A 24,524-nucleotide genomic window follows, 5' to 3' on the forward strand; every position below is an offset into this window, starting at 1 on the left:
ATGTCTGTTCCTTATCTAACTAATGCCACGTCACGAGGCCAATTTCAAGCACACTTTGTGGTATGATCACATGTTTAGCTTCAGCGAAGATTGACCATATTCCTCTTAAAATTCCTCTTCTCCAGCCACCACGAGGGTGGGTAACCTGCTCGCATATTATAACAAGGAAAAAAAAATAGAAGGTATTGTTACATCTAAGGCTCACTAACATGATATGCCTTCGTGTCGAAGGGGCTTATGAATGCTTCTGTGGATTTGCAAAATGGTTTCTTACTGCGTTCAGTTATTAAGTAATCTTTACTGTTCCCCGAGGTCGCCCAAAATGAGCCGAAATTGAAGGCACTCGCACGGGAAGCAAATGGATCGAACACCTTTCTTACCTGTTCATAGGTTTATTTATTAAGAGTATGGGGGGAAAGGTGGATGGGATGAGCAGTTGGGAACAAACCACGCAAATCAAAAGACACAAACAGGGAAATGGGGACACGCAAACTGATGTACAAGGAAATAAGAAATAAATAAAACCGAACCCACACTCAGTGCTGCAGATCACGCTTGTACAAACATTAAAATTGCAGGTGAGGACTTTCCTTTGACTCTGCATGGGGTAGATGCAGGACTCACTGCAGTCTGTTTTTGACGCGGGAGCGAGACGATGAGAGCTAGCTCCGAATTGAGCCAATGATGAAGCGACCCAAAGATGAAGTAAGCCAGCCACAAGGAGCGCAAGTGACGATGAGTACCTCAGGAATGGCACCCTGGACCAGCTCTCATGGCTCTCAGTCCTTTCCACTGCGATTCTTCTCCACACTCATCTTATTGCATGCCGGGATCCCTCGTGTCTCTGTTCTTGTCTCTCCTTCTTCTGGGAGGAGTCCTCTGGCCCGTTCCACCATTGAGGCGGACCCAATAAAAATAGATCCATTGCATGCTTCTGGGTCCAAGAGCACATGGCTGGCACACACTGGCCAGACAGATCGTGATGGCCTTTTTGAAGTGTGTGATGAGAAATCCTCACCTGGATCCACCCAGAAATAAGAGGTATTTACGTATACCATCTTTTACCCTGATTAACCTGTCTATGCTGCCTCCTCAACATTACGTGCAACAAAATGACCTCCTGTGGCAGTTCTATTCTACTTTAAACAAATGGACCATACTACACTTACTGCAGTCCAGCTATGGACCCCCCCCCCTCTTCCACATAACAGTATCTTTCTCACTCACTTTCTCAAATCACTCCTTTTTTGGGGGAAAAAAAAATGTTATCTTGTATCTTGCAGTGGTCAAACAATTCGTATGGGTTGAGCAACTTGATGCACTCAGGTCAAGCACGATCGTAGTCACGAAGGAAGAACAAAACAATAACTTGAGGATATTATTTTCGATTGGGATAAAATGAAAGGCCTTCAAAGGGTTGATTCATCAATATTTACAGTGAGCTCTGTCACTCAAATACTTGCCTACATCGTTTGCACACAAGCAAACAAAATGGCCACCTTCACAGTGGAGAAGAGACAATTATCCAGAAACACTGCGTTCCAGCCGGATGCTCTATTGCCCTGACAGTATTACGATTTAGTGTTTCACCTCTCCCTCCCACCTCGAGTTAGAATTGATTTAACTGTGTTACACAAGAGGATAACTTGTAGGGATTAAAAGCTTTCACTCGAAAATCCGGTATCTGCTGCAATGAACTGACATTCTGACGTCACGTGTGTTTGTGATAAATGGTAGAGGCCTCAATTCACTGGTTTAACCAATCTCATATTTTATTCAAGTCCACACAGTTTCATGGAGGATCATTCTAAGCAACTACTATAACCATGGTACCATGAACAATATTTACAGCAGATATATAAAGTCCACAAAAATATTTTGAAGGACTTTGTGAGGTTCAGCTCGATGACAAGAATGGCCTTATAAGCAATGAACTTTAAGGCCTTTCACTTGAAACCCGACAGGCCCAGCAATATTCTGAAATGGCCAAATCCAAGGAAATAATGAACGTATCCTTTTGTCCAGCTAATTGCCATGTCCGGCAGAGTTTATGCCATGCATTTCTAAAGAAAAAGGAATTGGACTGTTGTCTTTGGATTGTGAAATGGGACTCGATATCCTAATTGGCCTACAATCCCTTCCCGAAAATGCTGGCAGCACCAGCAAGGAGTTTTTCCTTTGAAGTGTTGGGGAGGAAAGTACATTGTCTTGCTGTATGTTTTCTTGGGCTCCACAATCGTCAGGCACGTGCAAAGGCTGTTCGCTTTTAGGAGGTGTTTGTTTGTAGAGGCGAGCGACATGGTGTGGATATTCCTGAGAGAGCAGGCTCCCTGGGTCACAAATGTCACTCAAGGAGACCCACTCGTGTGCATGTGGCAGGGCCTCGCTGTGACGGTGCACGGAGCCACAGCGAGAACGCAGCATGTACACCAGACAGTTGATCAAGAACATGAACATGGCTAGGCAGAAGACGCCGAGCAGAGTGAACATCGAATTTTGCACATCCTTCATATCTGTGGGGTTTCGTGTGGAGAATGTTTCCTGCTCGGTTCTTATGGAATTCCTCAAGTGTTGAGATTGGCCGCAGAGCTTCTGTTGATTATCCAGAATTTCCTCTATCTCTGCTCCTGTGATGTTTATGTAACCTTTCTCAGTTGTAGAATATTCTCCAGGAGTTTCATCGTCACCAAAGCAGCTTTCATTCTTTGACTCCCGATTGTCACGCCATTCCTCGATTTTCTTCCAATCATCAGTCATCGTTTCAGAAATCCCATTAGCATACTTCTTTGCCACCTTCTTCTGCATGACTGTCGCGCTTACTTTCCCTGTTGCCAAAACAGATTCCATTTCAATCTCTTGGCAGATTTCCGGCCCATGCAGCATTACGTGTGCAAACGCATTGCCTTCTTTCAACGATGACCACATCAAAGGCAGTTTGCTGTTTTTATGACCATCTCCAAAGCCACTCATTGAGCCACCAAGTGAAATAATATAATCTTCTTTATCATAAATGTCCAAAGGAATTTTCAATCCATCGCTGAATTTGATCCAAACTTGTAACGCCGTGTTCTGTAAAGCACAGACATGAGAAAAAGAAAAAAACAACAAAACACAAACGCAATCAAAACTGTTTTATGAAACTTTATGATTGAGTTGATTGTTAGTCAACATTTAGCATTTTTTTTTCGAAATGAAATGCTACGATAGAAGTGCGATGCTGATGTGAATCAATAACTCAGGATGATATGCAAAACGTACAAGTTGTGATGTTCATGACAAGTGGGTAGGTACATTTGCTGAAAATTGAATACATTTAATTCTTAGTAAAAGTCATTTCAAAATGCAGGTACAACTAACTAGAAGGGCACTCAGAAGAGTGCATACCTCCACCAGGCTGATTCCTTTACATTTTATATCCCACTGAAAGGCTGGATCTGGATTCGGACCAAAACCAAAATCCAATCGGCTTGTTCTTGTCACCTAACCAACTTGTCCACCAAGTTTTGTCCAAATCCGTCAGGAACTTTTTGAGATATCGTGTTATACATCGTTTTAGTCATATCATTCAATGGTGAAGAATCAATTACAAAATTCTTGGATCCGGATTCGGATCTTCACCAAAATCGAAGCAATTCTCCCTTGTTACATACCCAACCTGCCCACCATTACATACCCAACCTGCCCACCAAGATTCGTCTGAATCCATCCACAACTTTTGGAGATATCCTCCAAAATGTTGTTTTTGGCCCTATCTCTCAATGGTGAAAATCACTTAAAAAGATTATCGGATCCAGATTCAGATCTTCACAAAAATCTAACCATTTCATCCTTGTCTCACCATTTCATCCAAGCTCTCCACCAAATTTCGTCTGAATCAGTACACGACCTTGTTTACTTGTGAACAAAATATCTCAAAAACAAACAGACAGAGGTGAAAACATAACCTCTATCCACCTTCGAGGGTGGAGGTAATAAAAGCATGTCTTGTTTCATTTACATTAATACACATCATGTACTCATATTTTTCAAACAAAAACATAATTAACAAATCAAAATGTTTCTCGTCCATCAGGATGACACAGGAGGAGCACACTTGCATTTAAGTCATCTTATCCGAGTTTGATTCCTGATTACATACCTAAGGAATTGTCCCATAGACAGCTCAGTGCACCAAATAAGTTACACCCACCTGCTGGTGTTCGCTAGTGGAAGTTCAAGATCACACGGCATGTTTTGATGAAAAGTACAAGAGTTATAGCCGGAAGCCTCACCCGATGTGCGGGGATACTGCATCAGTGGCTCAGCCGCGCCTCAAGAATGATACATATAGCGGGTTTAAATTGTAATCCAATCCTGGTCTAATATGCATGTTACCTAAAATATTTCTTCTCGATTAACTTTCACTCAAATGCACCTCTTACAAACATCGATAAAACTACTACTACTTACATTTCTCAAATCAAAGTTTTGTATCATATGTGGTGTTAACATTACTTTAATAAACATGTATTTATAGTAATTTTACAGCAGGATAAGAAACAACAGAAGACAAAATGAGAACTGAATTTTGGTGAAGGTGTGATGCTTTTAGTTGTGAGTTAAAGTAGTATGGGGGTTCGTTCACATATTAAGAGAGTTGGTATAAAAAATTTAATTTATTAATGGATTAAATTTTTAGTTTATTAATATATATTTTTTAATTTTATTAATGGATATTTAAAAGTTTATTAATGGATTTAATTTTTTTAGTTTATTTATGGATTCAAATTTTAGTTTAGTAATGGATTAATTTATTTATTTATGGATTAATTTTTTTAGTTTATTAATGGCTTAAAATTTTAATTTGTCTATGGATTAAAATTTTTAGTTTATTAATGGATTACAATTTTTTTTTGACACGATCTCTCAAGTTTTAGTTGTACATCGGCATTTTGCGATATATGTGCAATCATACTTTTCTCTACCCATTCATGACACCAATCATGAGACAAATATTTGCGATTTGCTTAATTATTTTGCATGAAACAAATATGATCACATGATGATCAAACCAACTTGTGAGTAAATTTGCACATTGCTGCATTGTTGGTACTATAGGATGTTATCCACCATTTTCTGCCAGCATACTTCCTCAGGCCATTGGTGCTATGCAGCACGACAAAGGACATTCTCTGATTGCATTAAATCATATGACACTGAAATTACTTCCTCCTCCTTATTCATTTGGAGCCCGAAAGGCATGTCATGCCACAGCACAAATGCTTTACACCACTCAAACAAAGGACAACTCGAGGACGAATTGGTCACACAAATACTCTGCAGACAAACCCAGAAAAAATACATATTGAGCCAAGTAAAATTTTCAAATAAAATGGACAAGGAAGCATGTTAAGTTTGTGAAGGTGAGCAATGCTGATGGGATTAAGGTAGAGGGAGTGTAAGGTAGGATGTCTTGCAGGGTTGAGAGAGAATTAATTTGTAGGATGCCTTCAAAAGCAAATATTGATTTTTAAAGACATCCATTGAAAGACTTTAACAAGTTGATGCCTGCTCAAAAGCAGAGACGGTCATAACATACCACAAATGTGTAGCTCATTATGTACTAAATTCCACCCCCATTCGTTGTTTATACCTTTCTCTTTATTGTACCTCAGATACTGGTGTATTTGTATTGACTATATCCATCCATACAAGTCGCTCTGTGAGAAATAGTTTATCGTTCTCTTTTTCCTCTTCTTCACCTTCAGACGGCATTGGTTCTGCAACTATTGAGCAAAGGAAACAGCATTCCTCGACCTATTTTGGCAATTTTGTTTTATTAGCAGGGATACCCGGCGTTGCCCGATACTAGTAGGGGTACCTGGCATTGCCCACTGCTGTTCTAATCCTGTTGGCATTTTGAAGAAATTTTTTTTTGTGGGAGCTTAAAACACTTCCCTTTTCCCACTAAGTAATGGGGTCGGAGATCATTTAATATGACCTTTCACAATGCTACGACTATGTCGGCATGATAGAGCAAAAATAAATAAATAATAATAATAATAAAAAAAAAATTAAAAACTGTATTTTTCCTAAAATACTCCCCAGCACTGACTGATGAACCTCTGAAAGTTTGACGAAAACCTGTTTGACCATCTCTGAGGAAGACAGTGACATTCACAGACAGACAGACATACATCTCTCTTGTACTTTATATTACAAAAACATTTAGGTAGTTTCTCCGTACTTTTCATTTTAAGATCAACAAACCCTTATCAATGCAAAAATCGATAAACTGAATCTACAACAAACTTATTTTTGTTTGTTTGTTTATCATCTTAAATGATCTACAATAAACTCGCACATCCTTTTTACTGGATCGACATACTCCAACATCCCTCTCAACTGACAAAAATGATATTCATTCTCCAACAAACAGGTTTATGATTGGCCATTATCGCACAAGCATTACACAAATAAAATAGATTTGACGTACTCTGGCTCTCCCATGTAACTGAAAAAAAATCCAATGACATGAAATAATGTTAAATCTTAAAGATTGGGACTGCTGATTGGTCATATTCAAACAGGCATCCCACCAATAGGATACACATGACATCATCTGTGGTTTTGACTTGAAAGGCTTCTTATCGCAATACTTACAGAGAGGAAAAGGAAAGCACACAAATGTAATAGCACAAGAAATAAACTCGCATTTGTGTACGCCATTAAAGAAAAAAGTTTAGAGCTCTGCCAACTATGAAAAAGAACCTGTGAATAAGAGATTTTGTATTACAAATGGTCTGATCTCTGATGATGAGCTTGGATTCCCTCCAGGCACACAACAAGGATGTGCTGCTACTTTTCTCTCAATGATGGAGGGAGAAACTGAATCTCAAACAAGAAGGCAGGACTGTATTTCTAGACATATCTGAAGAATATGACAGTCTGACACCATATTCTGCTTCATATGGTTTCTTTCTGTGGCATTCTAGGCCACCTTCCTTCTTCGCTTGCTGATTTTCCCCACTCCCACAGTTAGCCCATAGCTTTGAACAGAATCCTTTCGTGTACTCTCTCAGTCATGTCTTCGTCTGAGTCTTGCTCCTCATACACGTATATGACTTTGCTGATGCTCTGGAGAACCCTCAATCCACTTTTTGGTTCAACCTGTATTATCCACAATTAACCTAAAGTACAGTACAGGTACCCCAAAATAACAATACAATCTTAGCACATCTAGAGAGGATGAGATGTTTGTCTGACAGATGGAATATGCCATTCAATAGTGGAAATTCTCACATTCTCACCTTCTCTCGCCAGAAGAATCTTTCAAACATAACTATCTACTTAAAAATTTATCGACGATGAAATCCAATCCTTTAAACTTGTGGGCCTTACTATCAGTCACGATGTCTCAAGGGCACCATCAGGAAATGACATCTCTTGGGCAGAACAGGTATTGTACCTGAGCTCAAAAGCAAGGCTCATGCTGGGTATCCTCCATCGTGCCAAGTCTTTATTTGGTAAAACGGAACTCCTTGGATTACAATATCTCAGTTCCTAGCTCAACAGAGTTACTGCTCTATCCCATGGGCTATTGCCCTTGCTTCACCTCTTTTACTTCTGAATGCTGTGAAGTCAAAAGCTCTCAACATCAATGGTATCTCTCACAAAGATGCAGAGGTACATGGCCTGCTGCTCTTTCACTGAGGGAAGGTAGGTGGCCTGTCATCTGGTTTTACTTCCCCAGCTTTATCATATGAAAACAGGTAAAACGAAAACAGGGAAATTTTGAAAAATGAAACTACAGCTCCCTTCGTTTTAATCTTTTTAATTTTACCGGCTCTGTGGCCTTTCTGGTTTACCAAGTCACCATCTCAAAGCCAGATAGGCTACTTCTGAGGTGGGATGATCAATGCTTTGATTGACTCTGATGCGAGGGCTGTGGATTTAGTTTGGATACAGACACTCACCAGCAATCCTTCCAAATGATATTGTTCTGAAAGTTGAATGTGCGGAAGTGAAAATGGACACTGCATAGACAACAACAGCGAGAATTGCTTTCCGATACATGTTCCCTCTACCGATGTGATATTTTCTGTCTAAAAAAGGCTTAACTATGAAAAATTCAAGAAACGCCCTGAAACTCGAACTTGTTCTGTAACTTATCATAATAAAGCCATGTACCAGGTTTCAGTTGAATATGTTAAAGGGAATGGGGAAAAAAAGCTGTTAGGGGAAAAATGGGGAAAAAGGACAGATGGACAGATGGATAGCAAACCTGCAGTCCCCTTTGGTGAAACCAGTAGGGGATTAATAAAGATACCAGATGGAAGATGTTGTGGAAAAGACCACAAAGAGAAACTTATGATTTGATATTTTTTAAAAAGTCCGAGATATTGAACTGAAGTTTCGATAACTGAGCCCAGCCAACACCATGCTCCAATTATATCTCACCAACACACAATTTATGATCCATGTCAGGATTCAGCCTCAAACTGGAAACAGAAAGGAAAACATTTACCTTGAAATCAATTTTTGGAAAATGTTAATCGGGTCACTCTTTACTTTGGTCTGCAATCCTGTGTGAGCAGATGGTAGATAAAATATGGATAAGAACTAGAAATTGTTTTCAAAGTCGTTTCAGGATGTAATTAACTTTATACATCATTTCAAAACTTTTTACTCTCATGATCAACTGTCCTCTGTGTCGAAGTGGCGACCCCGTCCAGGATTGTGTCCAATAGCCAAGGAGACTGCTTAGGCAGTACCAACGCTCTTCACAGAGTATGGTCCTGATGGATGGATGGATGGATGGATGGATCAACTGCCTTGAGTAGTGGAAGAGCTCTTGGTCATCTACCAAGTAGATAGTGAAGATGGATTGTTGTTATTTTGAAACTCCTTGTTATCATTGTACACTTCCTGCTGCATCTACTCTTTTAAACCAAACTGTCCTTCAAATAGTAAAATCATAGAATTAGACAACAGTGGCCACTGCATATAGCTTGGCATTATTATTTTGTATCATTGTTTGAATCCTCGAAATGTAATCATTCACTTATGCTGGTTACATCAAGATACAACTGGAATGATAACATTCGAAGAATGGCTGTTTGATGTGAAATAAGAAGACCACCAAATTCATTTTAATCGTTTAAAAAAATATATTTTTGTATACCTTGTCGAGGCTCATATGAGAGCTAACACACAACGCACGGCAAGGGGGGCATGAGACAAGAGGGGTGGGAGTGGGAAGGACAAAACAGTGGGAACAGAGACATGAGGAGATCTGTGGAAGGGAGAGTGATGGGGTGGGGAACACGGGGTATACAAGATGGATATTACAGGGACTTTCAGGAAGGAAATCAGGGAATTTGAAGGAGGTGGGTTTGGGGTGGATTAATTGGGGTTGAAAATATCAAGGATTTGGATGGGGAACGATAAGAGGTGGTGGTGAACAGCTGTATTGAAGGCCTGGAGGGAAGAATGGGATTGAGCAGAGTGAGGGAGTTTATTCCAAAGGTGGGGAAAAAGAGGAATGAAAGAGAGAAGGTGAGCAGCAATTCGTGATTTGGTAGTTTTACCAGAAGGGGGTTGTTGGTGGGCGTTGAGCGGCCTGCGGAAATATGGTGGGGCTAAATTGCAGACAGAGCAGGTGGGGAGACCAGAAAGGAGACTTTAGAAGACAGAAAGACCACCAACCTGCCTGCAGTGAGAGAGTGAGAGGCCCGAAGACTCAGCCTCATCGCTGGAGATACCAATGATCCGAAATGCCATGGTTTCCACAGCGTGAAGCCGAGAAAGTTGGGAGGCAGGAGCACCAGCCCAGAGGGAAGAGCAGTACTCCATCAGGCTGTGGACGAAAACTTTGTATGTGGTCAGGAGCTCAGGTGGGCCGAGGAAGGACTTTGCACGATGGAGGATTCCCAGTCGGCGACTGGCTTTGGAGGCCAGGTTGGAAATGTGGCTTTAACATATAGTGTTTAACTATATCGTTTAACATATAGTCACCGTGAAAACCCTCATCGTTCTCAAAATATCATCATCCTGGAAGAAAAGATAAATTTCTTTCTTCAACTTCTCTCTGAGTTTTATTGAAATGTTGAATAACAATTTTGACTGCACATCAACCAACCTTGTTCGTTTGTAAGTGGAGCCCTTGATTTCTGAGTGAATGTGTCATGATTTGTGGCTATTACTGAAACTTGGATAATTTCCTTTCACCGCAGTAGTAAAGCATATTTGGATATTTCAGAAGTTATCATTTATAATTAGACAGCTGTCAGTCTCATTACCAGCTTTCAGATAATCTTTTTATGCTCACGAAACACATCACAAAGCTGGCACATTTTGACGCTCAGTACATTACTGATTGGCCCTCGAGGCATTTTTGTCCCATTTCACTACAGCTGTGAATGTGCATCAGTTGGCGTGAGGCCATGAACGTGTGGGGACTGTTCCAGTGACTTTTTTTCTGGTGGCGGGAACGCTGCGGCCATTTTTTTCCATCTTGCTGGTGGCCAATTGCCCGCAGCTAAGCGCCACCTGCCAATGGGCAGCAGCCAACTGTCAAGTGTGTCTCCTTTGCTGTCCCAGTGCAACAGGACAGGAAACCATTTAAATATTCTTAAGTAGGTTTGTACTATGGCAGAGGCACAATGAACTGTCCTGCTGCTTATTTAACATCTGTCATTTGCAAACTCATTGCAGAGATTACTTGGTCAATAGGTCTGCTGGTATTGCTGACAGCTGTCATCTTATTTTTTTATTGTGTTTGTACACAAGCAATTTATACAAGGTAACGTTCATCCAAACAATCCTGCAATTAGCCAATTATCGAGTGCCAATTCAAAACAGTTCCAATATTTTAAAAGGTTTACTAAGACTTAAATCATCCCAGTGATGTCTCTCAACAGATCGAATGCCCCAGCAGTGCAGCAGCTTGGCGAAACAAGTCTGTTATTGATCGTGTTTGGCTTGACACTTGTAACATATGGAATGGGAGCACATCATTCAAGTACATGAACGCTTGTTTTGTTGATTGATTAAAATTCCCAAGGTTTGTGCCATACCAACATTGTTAACACTCAATGTTTACCGAGCAATGTATTCTATTTTGTAATAAGCCGCATTGCAAATGTTTATGTATCCATGGCGTTATACCTCGGTGAGACGTCCGGGGCCTGGTCGCTGTGGAATGGCTGTGACTTTGAGAACACGACCGTCCTCCTTGTCAGCCCGAATCATAAGGGCCAGTCCTACAAATGGTTTTAAGTTCAATCCTGTCACAAGCACAGCCTCATCCCGTACGTGCACCGCCTGCTCTCCAAGTATGGCACCAGACAATGGTGCCATTACCTAGACGGACAGGATACAGACAGAGTGGTGGGAATGTGTGCCGTGAATTGGATCTACAACATAACCTCATGCACAAGTTAGTATATACAAGGCACGTGTAGTCTGAATTTATCATACAATGTGTGACAGAAAGAGTGGAAACTTAGACATATGTAAAATAATTTCAGGTAATCCTGGCTGCATGGCTTTATGTGGCTGATGCTGATTTAATAGCACGTTTGGGACATGAGCTCACCTGTATGGTTGTATTTCCAGGCGAGACACCTGCCACCCTTAGAGAATCCCTCAGCTGCGCCACACTCCCATTTTTGATCCGAAGGTTGGTTTTGGAATGCTTGCTCACGTCTACCAACCATTTGTTACCCAGCAAGCATTCCTGACCGTCGTCATTTTCTGTTGTCTCTGCGCACAGCTTGGTGAATACACGAACCACACCCACCTGGGACTGTGCACCGCAACCTGGTGTTAATGGGATCTTTCCATCGTCGTTGGTACTGGCGTAAAGGGAGAAACACACCGGTGAATGAAGTGAAAGCATACGGGGAGTAAGGGGGGGGGAAATAAATCAAAATCAGGAATGCACATTTCACCATCAAAGCAGAATGAAATCCACAATGAAGCCACAGAGTGAGGAAGAAATCAAATGATACGAAAACAGCATTTGATGTACTCATATAATTATCTCGACGTTGACATTCGGGTGATCTCATCAACAGTTGAAAACATTCAGAATCCCATACTCGTGTATAATATGCATGCCTAAGTAAGTGAATTAAAAACCAAAAGGCCAAACCACCTGCTGGTTCGGACCAAACATAATTGGAAAGAATATTGCTGACATTAAACAGTGTACTTGAGAAATTAAAACAAAATGTTCACCTACTTTCAAAATGCCAATCTCGGCTTGGAATTTGGATATTCTGGAAGTTTCTACTCGACCCATGGGGGTTTAGAGCACTTTAATTATGTTACGCCATGGTGTAACAGATGCCACCTTACTTTATCAGGATATGAATGACATGTTGTAAATTTGAATATTCCCACTTCCTACGAATTGCCTCTCGAGAGGCATTCGGTAAAATCACTGCAAGACACACAAAAAAAAAAAACAACTAAAATTGCTTTTGTCTTTGAGCTTAAAGCAGCTCTTTAGCATGTGGGGGGAAAAGTACCTCATTTATTGGTTGATAAAATAACAAGTTATGCACTTGTTTATCCAGTGGCATGAATATTGGCTGATTATATATGCAAGTCGAATGCATTTAAACAAAACGACATGCCCGTGCATTCATCGAGGTGCTTTAAGAGATACTCACAAAGCAGTTATTAACAGGAAGTTGTCGAGAATACGTATGAGAAATACATCACAGCACATGATCAGAATAATGGAGCACTATTTCATGGCCAAGGGACAGAGGGAGCCATTGCCTTGACAAACTTTACATTCAAAGGCGATATAAAGCCTTACAAAAGGATCACGGTCACAAAGTGAGTCTATTAAAACAATATCTGTGAAAATAAATTTCAAAAGACATTCCAGAAATTCTCACCTTTGTTCCCTTTAATAGTCTTAAATAATTAGTTTTTTTTTTTTTAAACATTTAATCGACTGGAATATGTTTCAGTGAATTTCATGTGAATAAAAATGATGTGTCAATTGTACAAATGCATTTGCCGTGATATTTTATATAATTGTTCGAGAATCTATTTACATCAAAATTCATTCTCATTTTTTTTAACTAGAAACATCCGCTCATTTTGGGAGCATTGGCAAATCATCGTGGTCTCCTTCCTCACAGTGGGGATGGAGGGGAAAGGGGGGAGGTAGGTTTACTTGGAGTACCACCAACACATGTACAAATTTGGTGATCAGGCCAGCCCTGTTTTTTTCTATAATTTTCAGATGTATATACTGTACATACTGTATGTACACACAAACATTCATACTGTACGTACACACATCCAAACATTCTGTACATACACATACATACATACTGTACGTACACACATATATACAGTACGCACACACATACACACATATGAGGGAAAAGAAGAAGAGAGGAAAACACAAACAGATGAGATGTCAAATTTAATCACAGTAACAGAAAAATAAATTGGGAACACATCGGAGAATTTAATGAAAAAACAAATCTGAAAACCCCACAACAGGACCAGAGAATGACAGGAGGAAATGCTGTAGTAGCAGCCTGAGAGAGAGATCTACTCGAAGTTATGAACTCAGATCAAATAACACCTTTACAAACAAAATAAATAACAGCAACAAGGATGGAACACAATGATTTGGAGAATAATGGACAACAACAGAATGAAGAAGGGGGACAGAAGGTTGACATTGAACAGCATAGGCTATAAGATGAACTGGCTAATAAAAAATAGAGGAAACCAAATTAATATCACCCAAACAAAGACCACATATTCACCGAATAAACAACAATAAACAGCTTAAAACACAAGTAAGGAGAATAAATCAAGCGGTCATTAAAATGCTTCCAAAATCACCTAATCTGAGAGAAATTAACGATGTGAGTATTGCAGCAGCACTGTCTGTCCGGAGAAAACAACAGGTAAACAGCGACACAAAAAAATATAGATCTGATAACCTGAGCAGAAACAAAACATCACCATGGAAACAGACTTGAGAAGCAGAGAGACCAACTGAGGGTGGAAACAGGACAAACAGAACAATTTAAAAAGGGAAACAGAGGTACAAAGCTCATTAAAAGAATCAGACAAATTAAAAATAATTATAACATAAAAAACAACGGACTGGAAACATTAGCTGGCCAATGCCCATAATAAACTCCAAATACAACAGATAGCAAGGAATAATATACTGTATATATATATATATATATATATATATATATATATATATATATATATATATATATATATATATATATATATATATATATATATATATAAACCTATGATAAAGCCAACAATAGAAGAAATCAAAATCAATATTTTGAAAACAACCCAAATAAGTTTGACAGAGAGCTCGGGAAACAGAAACAAAATGTGACAACTCCCCGAAAAAAAAGAGGACATTGAAAAATCTTGTAAGGGTATATTTGAAGATGAAACATAACAACAAGGAAGCAGAGTGGATACAACATTTCAAAAATAAAAAAGCAACATCTACAGGAAATGCAGTTTGGAAATCTACAGGAAATACAATGACAATTGGCAAGGAAACAAAAAAAAAAAAGAGAAAACATCTCACAAAATCATCGAACTTCAAATGCCCGGACTCGGATGGGATTCTGAACTTCTGGCTAAAGCAACTACATGCTCTCCACTCTCACTACGCTCGAGCATTTAATGAGCTCATCCAAGGGAAACAGTCAATGGACGAATGACTCACAGAAGGCAACACTTCTGTTTCCCAATTCTGAAGAAACCGATGTAACCAACAACATGCCAACCAATAACATACAAACTTTTAACAGGTATAATCTCCGATGCAGTTTATGACCACCTCACTCAATAAGGAGCTTTAGAGGCAGAGCAGAAAGGATGTAAGAGAGGATGTTATGGAACAATAGACCATTTATTGTTCAAACCATAGTCGAAAACTGAAAGCTCTGACAAGCCAACTTATACACAACCTGGATAGATTATAAAAAAAGCCTTTGATAGTGTCCCACATTCGTGGATTATAAAATGCATGCAAGTATACAAAATTGACACACAGATAGTCACATTAGTTGGTAAAGCAATGGCGCTCTGGAACACAACTCTGATAATACCTTACCTGGAAGGACATATTGAAATCCCAGGAATAAAGATACGATGTGGTATCTTACAAGGTGACAGTCTTTCCACCCTCCCCAATTGTCTGGCTCTGGAATCACTGAGTAACCTCATACATCAACAAGGACACGGATACACACTAAGAACGTCAAATGAAACAGGAAAAAGGACACACCAACTATACATGGATGATTAAAAGCTCTTCGCACTGAATGAAAAAAAATTGGCAGATAAACTAAAACTAGTAAAGCAGTACTTGGAGGACATCTGAATGGAGTTTGGTCTTGACAAATGTGCTAAATGCACATTTGTACAAGGAAAACCAAAAAGAACAGACAACATTTCAATTGATGAAAGTACAACAATACAGGAACTAGAAAATGAAGCATCTGACAAATACTTAGGAATTGAAGAAGGCCCCCAGATACAGCAAAAAAAATGCATAAAATAATTAGTAGAATACTTACACAGAATATGACTAATTCTGAAGTCATCCCTCTCTCCAAGAAACAAAGCCAAAGTTATAATCCAACTTGCAGTGCCACTACTCCAACATAGCTGTGCAATTATAAACTGGCCACAATTGGAGATCAACAATTTAGACACCAAAATGAGGAAACTTCTCACTATTCACAAGATATTCCACAAAAACCAATGCATACCGAGGTTGTACTTATCAAGACGAGAAGGAGGAGGTGATTTGATGGAGATTAACCAACTGCACAGAACATCATGTGTCAGAATAGCGGAGTAAGTGAAAAGCTCAACAGACTATCAGATGAGATTTATACACGAGAAAGAAAACATCAAACCAGAAAAGGGATCCTTAATCCATTATGAAAAGTTATGGATACTACACAAGAAAACAAAAAAGAAACAAACACAGCCCAAATGATTGCAAAGAAAGAAAAGGAGAGTTACAAAAATAAATACAAGCAGATATACTCTGACAAATGGGAGAATGACAAAAGAGCGCAAAGAATTAAAAAAGATAAGGATCGACAAGGAAGGCTCACTGGAATGGTTCAGAAGGGGTAAAATTAGTTGGGATGGAAAATGAGTCATCTTCAATGTCCAAGACCAAAGACATTACACCAATGTCTTAAAGAAAATGGTGGGATCGAGTCAATCGGACAAATGCAGGTTTTGTGGGGTAGAAACAGAAAGTACCAGTCACCTCCTTTCGGGATGTAAAAATTTCATATCAGCACAGAAAATTTCAACATCCCGGTCACAGAACAATCATGGAAACACAAACCAAATACAATCCTTGATAATGAACATATAATGCTCATGAGTGGCAAGATGATCCCATCAAGTGTGGACATTGGAAACAAAGCATTGTATCCAAACATAGTGCTCAAATACAAAAAGGAAAAGTCAGCTTTGTTGATCGAGGTTTCAGTTCCTAATGACTTCGGAGTAAATGCTAAAGAAATTCGGAAATGACCAAATACCAGGATCTAAAAATGAGGTCAAGAAGATGTGGAAATTGCAGAAAGCTGAAATTGTACCATTGATAGTTGGAGCTGCAGGAATGACAAAGAAATCCCTCACCGAGCACTGAAAAATAATTCCGAGGAATATCTCGACAAAGGAACTACAAGTGGAGGTGGTTAGAGGTTCAGTGAAGATTCTGAAAAGAGACCTTGGAACGACGCTATAAGAACGAAGTTTCACAGTTTCGTTCATGAATCATGATCCATCACCAAAAAATAGGAGGTGGAGATTTTGAGTTCTGGGAGAACTTCCTCTCACCTCCTGAAACCAACATGGAGATAACAACCCACTGTACACACACACACACACACACACACACACACACACACACACACACACACACACACACACACACACACACACACACACACACACACACACACACACACACACACACACACACACACACACACACACACACACACACACACACCTTGGGAATAAGGACCCGGCTAAACTTAGATTCGAACCATGCTGGACCAATGAGAGAAAAGACAAAGGCATGGGAACATTCCTAATGACAATTATTTATCAGCAAGCGAGGAAAAGTATGTGGTACGACAAAATTTATTGGGTATGTAATGCAGGGAAAGAGGAGAGAGGTGTGGTGCGACAATAATACAAGCAACTTACTAAAGCAGACACAGTGCAGACTTGATGCGACATTAATAACAGTTACAACAATAATGCTCTTCGACAGGCTAACTTACCAGACAGGCGCCAGCATACTCAGACACACACAGAAAAAGAAACCCAAATGAGAAGGGACTTTTGCAGCCAGGGAGGGGAGTTGAGGTTATGCTCTCGGTACCTGGGTGTTTCGGGGGAGGGGATGCTCCGTGGTGCGGTACCCGACAATAGTCGTGTTGTCTCTGGTCCAAGTCGCACGTGTGGAAATCATGTCCGAAGGAGGAGCGTGAGTGGAGAAGGGTGGAGTCCAGAGGGCGAGGGAGGAGCAGTAGGCGGGACCAGGCAGAAGGCAGTTCGTCTCGGCGAGACATGGGCGGAGACGAGGAATAGGAGGCGGGCCGTCGAGGAGAGATGTGGGCGGAGTCGAGAAGCAGGAACACTCCGTGTGAAAACACCCACACCGAACACACACTACCCAATTCTCAACACGGAGGATTTCTCCATCCTTTATAGAGCCCAAGGCTCGGGGGAGGGGCCTTGCCAAATCCAACGTCATCGCCCGAGTCGGGTGCTTCGACTGGCTCTGACTTCTCACGTGGACCACCAGCTTGGGCCGGGTTTTGGGCAGATGCTAGTGCAGCCTGCCCACCTTGCTGCCAAAGCGTACGTGACGCACCGCACATGTCTGGTTTCGTGTAGATGCTGATGCACGGCTATGGTAGACGTTGGTGCACACTTATGGCAGGCATTGGTGCAGCCCACCCACTTTGCTGCCAAAGCGTACGTGACTTGCCGCACATGTATGGTTTCAGGTAGATGTTGATGCACGGTTATGGTGGACGAGATGAGACGAGGGGCAAGCAGGCAGATTTACCTCAGAAAAGAAAAGAAAAAGAGTGGGGATAAAACAAAAGGGGAAAATGATTTAATAATCCTAACTATTAGACCATCGCAAAGCACTCCCTTGTTTTCCCACTAAACAAAAGGAAGAGGTCTATCTGCACGTATATTACTGGCATAACTGTCTCGGGACACCTATCTGTTGTATGCATGCAGTTCTGAGAACTGCAACTATATATATATATATATATATATATATATATATATATATATATATATATATATATATATATATATATATATATATATATATATATATATATATATATATATATATATATATATATATATATATATATATATATACACACACACATACATAAACAGGGTGAGTCAAAAGTAGCGCCCGATTTCTGTTTTTACGGCTGTCAGATTCTTTCTGGGAAGTCATGATATTAATAATTGTCTTGCAGATTATTAATTTTCGTTATTTATTTATTTTTGATTTTGTTTTGCAGGTTATTGCTGCGGGTTTGGAAAGTTACTGAATTTGATGCAAATTTAACCATGAATTACCTTTCAATGAACCAACGCATTGCGGCCGTGAAACATTACTACAAACGCAATGAACAACCAACGATAGCAGCACACCGTTTGGCACAGGAATTCGATATTAACCCAACTCAGGGAAGAAACATATGATTGATTGTCCAGAAATTTGAAGCAACAGGGTCGGTAGCCACTGCAAAGAAGTCCGGTCGTCAGAAAACGGCAACGAATGTAGCTCAGGCTGAAGAAGCCATCAGGAGACTGGAATAAAGTCCGCAAAAGTCAACTCGCCGTTTATCTGCAGAGTTGGAGGTGAGCCAATCAAGTGGTATCCGTATCCTTCACCAGAAAAAATGGAAACCTTACATTCCACGCTTACTGCATGCCCTTCATGATGGAGATGACGTCCGCCGTCTTCAATTTTGTGAAGAGTTCTTAGCTAAACTGCATGAAGAGGACACAATGCTAGACAACATCTGCTCATCAGATGAGGCATGTTTTAAGCTTAATGGCACAATTAGCAGACACAACTGTGTCTACTGGGCTGTGAATAACCCAAGAGTGACAGTTGAGAAGGAGGTAAATTTACCTGGAGTGACAGTTTGGGCAGCCATATCTCCATGAGGGATAATTATTGGACCCTTTCTCTTTGAGGGATCTGTCACTGCAGAAATTTACTTGGATATGCTGCAAACATTTTTTTTGGCCCAGGGTACAAGATCAGGACTGTTATTTCCAGCATGATGGAGCTCCACCTCATTTTGACGGTTATGTTCGTCAGTGGCTTGATTAAAACTTTCCCAGAAAGTGGATCGGTTGCCGCGGTCCGACCAAGTGGCCGACACGCTCCCCAGACCTTACACCTCCAGATTTCTTTCTTTGGGGGCTCATGAAAGACCTTGTTTATCGTGAAAAGCCTTGTACCATTCAGGAATTGAAGGCTCAAATCACTACAAAGTTTGAGGAAATTGATATCGAACTCTGCAGACGTGTGTGCCGCTCTGTGCCTGCTCGGCTGCAATTGTGCATCGATAACGAGGGAGGGCACTTTGAAAATTGCAAGTAAAACAGCTCGGTACAGTTGCGTAATAATTTTTTCTAGAATAAATGGTTATATAAACATGTCATTCATTTATTTCTACCTTCTTGTACACTGTAATACAAATGGCAAACAAACAATCAACTGACAGAAATCGGGCGCTACTTCTGACTCACCGTGTGTGTGTGTGTGTGTGTGTGTGTGTGTGTGTGTGTGTGTGTGTGTGTGTGTGTGTGTGTGTGTGTGTGTGTGTGTGTGTGTGTGTGTGTGTGTGTGTGTGTGTGTGTGTGTGTATAAGCCTGGTGTTGGCTTAGTGGTTTGGGTGATGGCTTGGGATGTGAGGGTCGTGAGTTCAAGCCCCGTTGGCCGCTGAATTAATATACACCAGGAGGTTGACTCAGCCTGTCATCCTTCCGAGGTTGGCAAAATGAGTACCAGTGTACTGGTAAGGGGGACACTGCATCAGCGGCATAGCCGCGTCCCAACCAATGATGCAACCAGCAGCCACAGGCTGCACTCGATATATATATATATATATATATATATATATATATATATATATATATATATATATATATATATATATATATATATATATATATATATATATATACATATACACACACACACATACATATATAAATACAGACACACGCCTCATTTAATATAGCAATATGTTTAACATCATAATGTGTACGAAGGTTATGAAAGTCATAATGCATGCTCATTTGGCTGTTTAAGCCACTCCTGGAAAGCACATGCAAACACACAAAAGGAAATTATCCAGACGCAGGAGGAGGTCACTCAACCCATCACGCCTTGTGCTATATCCACAACCCTGAAACTCGTTCTGAGCAATGAAACACAGCAGTGGTGAGAAAGATGGGGTGGGTGTGGTGGCAACGTGAGGAAGGGGTAGGAGATGGGAGAAATGGGCACGTGGCCATAGCCGAAGGCAGATTTTTTCAGATTTTTGCCTCAACAATTTTTAAGTAGGCCAATCAGATACTTTCATAGGTCTGGACAATTCAAAAATACTCAAAATACATGTTTCTGAAAAAATATCCCTCAGTCGTTAAGAATACAATAAGACTGGAATCGACTTTATTCATATAACAAAGCAAAAAAATCAACAAATATTCAACCATCCTGAAATTTTGGGGAGGCCTGGACCATCCCGAGTTACTTCCATTGAAATGGGAAGTGGGGAGAAGAATGAATGAATGAGGGAGGAGAAAGAATACCGACAACAGAGTGAAGAGTGAAGAGTAAACATTTTTCAATTAAAAAATATCCCAATATCGGGACAGCACAACATGCACATAACATCCACAGATCACACAAGGCAGTCCTATGCTGTGCCCTCCAACTTTTCAAACGATGTCTTTGTGGACACCCAGATCCCCAATGATTCTAACTATACAATGCCATTTGAAACATTCAACTTTCCCTGCTGTGATCACTTTCCCAGGAAGAACATTCTATACATTGACAAGTCTGTCTTAAATGAGGTTACTCCTGACTTACTTCCATACAAACTCCTCTCTTTTACACTCAAAAGCTCTGCCTCCTGGTCCCCTCATTGCCCATCCTGGCAAACAAAACTGGCCTGCATTTAAATTATCCCTACCTTCGATATCTGCAGAACATTTGAATTAGATCCCATCATAATCACCTCATTTATTTCTCATATAAATAGTGCAGTCTGCCTCAGCCACTCTTCATAGCTTTGTCAATCTATCTACCCCTAAAATTAAACTGGAAGCTCTCTACTTAACCTCATCACTGCCGCCAAGTCATTCCTCTGATACAGTGACCAATACAGACACAATAATCAAGATAAGGCCTCACTATAATCCCGTATAATGTCTCTTGGTTATGATGTACAAATGAATGCAGATATGCAACTGCGATTACAATATAAAATCATTTTATTAGCTTTTCTTATGGCTACCTGGGGCTGCAATGACTGTTTCAATACCATAATCGACAACCACCCCCAGAACATTGTCCTGTGTCACATGCTCCAAGACTTACCCATGCATTACATGATCCCCATTTCAATTATTATCGTTGTTATTTCCATACCCATCACTTTATATTTCCTAATGTTAAACTGCATCTGACCATGTTTTTTCCCATGCAATGAGGTAAGCAACCTATTTTGTTCAATTATGCACTACCACCCCCTCTTCTTCTCCACAAGTCCCACAACCAAACACAAGTTAAAAACCCCTCCCATCACACTTACCTCCTCCCAAATCCGCTCCCTTCCCCAGTTTCCCCTCTCATCCTCAATCCCACCCAACCCCCCCCCCCGGAGTGCATAGCAACATGTAGTGAGGCGTCATTCTCCCCACCCCCCTTTCCTCACTCTTCCCCCTTCCGAGCTCCCCGTTTCCTCACTCTTCCAAGCTCCCCCCCAAACCCGCTCTATCCCTTCCCCATATATCTATCTCTATCTCTATCTCTATCTCTATCTCTATCTCTATCTCTATCTCTATATCTATCTCTATCTCTATCTCTATCTCTATCTCTATCTCTCTCTCTCTCTCTCTCTCTCTCTCTCTCTCTCTCCTTCCCATTCCTCCCCTCTCCCTCACTTTCCCACCTTTACCCCTTCACCTCACCCCACCCCCCCCTTTGTTAAGGGGACTATTTAGGACTGACAGCTTGGCTTTGAATTTAAAACAGCTTCCCCAGAGTGTAGCGTGCATGAATCAGATTCAGAGTGAGCCGACCAGAGGAGTGCAAAGGTCGCTACATGTGTGAACATGCAAGCATGCATGCAGGCAGTCCGTTGTCAGGTAGACAGCATGGGTTTAAAACGCTCCCGCCTGGTTTCATATAAAACCCGGCAGTTAAAAAGAAAATGTTGCTGTTTGGTGCCCTTCCCTTCCCATCGTGCTGCCTTCTCTTCCATTCCTCTCGTACTGCTTTCCTTTCCCTTCCCCTCACACCACATTCCCTTCCCCCAATACTGAATTCCATTCCCCTGACACCACATTCCCTTTCCTTCATGCTACCTCCCCTTCTCCTCACGCTGCCTTCCCTCCCCATCCCCTCTGCATACCCAAACGGACATCTCCGGGCTGGTTCCATATGCTGTATTAATTGTTTTAACGTACCCCATTTTGTTCAATCCAGTAATACCCCTCCACCCCCGCCACATCTTCACAAGTCCCACTACCAAATGCAAGTCCAGAACAACATCCCCTCATACGCACATCCTCCCAAACCCACTCTACACTTCCTCCTCCTCTCTCCCCCTTGCTCCTCGCCCACCACCTCCCTCTCAGAGTGCATGGCGATGTTTGGTGAGGCGTTACTCTCCCCATCCTCCATTCCTCACTTCCTCGCTCTTCCCCCATTCCTAACTCCTCCTCACTCCCTCATTCCACCTCGCCCTCCCTTCATTCTTCCTCTCTCTTCATCCTCAATCCTCTCTACCTCCCCTCCCCTTTTCATCCCCCCCGCATTCCTGCCTTTTCATCCCGAATCTCCCTCCTCCCCCCCCAATTCTCCTCACTCTCTCTCCCCCCTCCTCCTCTTCACCCCTCTCCCCTCCCTCCTCTCTTCACTCACTCTCCCCTCCATCCTCTCCTCGCTCTCTCTTCCTCCCTCTTTTTACCCCCCCCTACTTTTAATATCTCCATCAGCGAAGTGGAGAGTGGTATTTTCTGGTACTTATCAGGACATCCAGGGAGGTTCAAAAGTACAAGTCCAGGAGGAAATGTATTAATTGAGACATAATAACAAAACAAAAACTATACCATCAGAGATGGGGAATCCCCCGCCATTGAATAAAAAATGTCATACATATTCCAGATAATGAGGGAGGTGAATTGGAAACAAGACACCATTTGGTCATCATCTCAAAAAAGTTCCGCAGGGGTGAGGAACGTAGTAACCAAAAATAATTGAAATCAGATCAGTGGTTTTCCATTTATTACAAAAAACATTTTTTTCAAGATGGCCGCCCCAGTCGGCCATCTTGGATCCGGCAACGCCCAAAATCAATAGGGTTTATCCTTTTCAGGTGGGACATGTGTGACCCAAATTTTAAATCGATATGGCGAACAGTTTATGAGTTATCGCACTCACAACTATAAATGTTGACGCCCGGACGGACGGACGGACAGCCGGACGACCTGGGTGACAACAATACCCCCTTTCCCCCACATGGCGAGGGATAAATAGGAAAGGAGAAATCAGAGACAGCAGACCCATGCCAAAACATGTTTGGTGTGGTGTTTGTGTAGTTTTGTGTGGTGCATTTTGTGTGGCGTTGTGTAATGATTGATGCATTGAAATCCCCCAAGACTAGAAGAATATCTCACCTGGGGCACTGATCAACCACAGACTCGAGCGTGGCATAAAATGTGTCCTTCATGGTAAGATCACTCGTCTCAGTCAGAGCGTATACAGAGAGCAGGGAAATGACACCCAAGGAGTGATAAATCCTTAGTCTCATCTTACGCTCGTTGACCGGTTTTACCTCAATTATCATTGGACTCCGCTTATTGGACACAGCTACAGCAACTCCTTGGGCATGGTAACCATCAGAGTGACCAGACCAATAGTAGGTGTAACCACCCGCCATGATCTCACCGCAATCCGGTCTCCGAGCCTCAGAGTGTGCTGCAATACCAATGTCCAAACGCTTGAGCTCAGATGATAACAGAGACAGGTGATCATCCTCTCCTGATAGGAAATTCCAGGCACCGACCCGAAGAGACCGCTTCAGGTTAACCCAAGGAGACCACTGTCTGGTGGACGACACCACAGTACCACCCTGACACACTTCTGCAAGATGACCCAGGAAGGATAACCCATGGTTTTCCTC

General features: G+C 41.3%; 1 protein-coding gene across 2 annotated transcripts in view; it reads right to left on the minus strand.

The window, feature by feature from the left end:
• Window positions 1-392: 392 nt before the first annotated feature.
• The window catches only part of LOC147011258 (transmembrane protein 132E-like), a 508,369-nt gene continuing 484,237 nt past the window's right edge, over window positions 393-24,524 (minus strand). For both annotated transcript variants that reach the window (XM_085858598.1, XM_085858597.1), the window contains exons 7-9: window positions 11,579-11,837; window positions 11,149-11,343; window positions 393-3,069 (exon numbers count right to left, since the gene is read on the minus strand). In XM_085858598.1, coding sequence (XP_085714724.1) covers window positions 2,026-3,069; window positions 11,149-11,343; window positions 11,579-11,837 — 1,498 coding nt within the window. In that variant the 3' untranslated portion in view covers window positions 393-2,025. The remainder of the gene's footprint in view (window positions 3,070-11,148; window positions 11,344-11,578; window positions 11,838-24,524) is intronic.

This window comes from Eptatretus burgeri, chromosome 16, assembly GCF_056783735.1.
Source record: "Eptatretus burgeri isolate ZD-2024b chromosome 16, Ebu_testis_v1, whole genome shotgun sequence".
Classification (NCBI taxonomy): domain Eukaryota; kingdom Metazoa; phylum Chordata; class Myxini; order Myxiniformes; family Myxinidae; genus Eptatretus; species Eptatretus burgeri.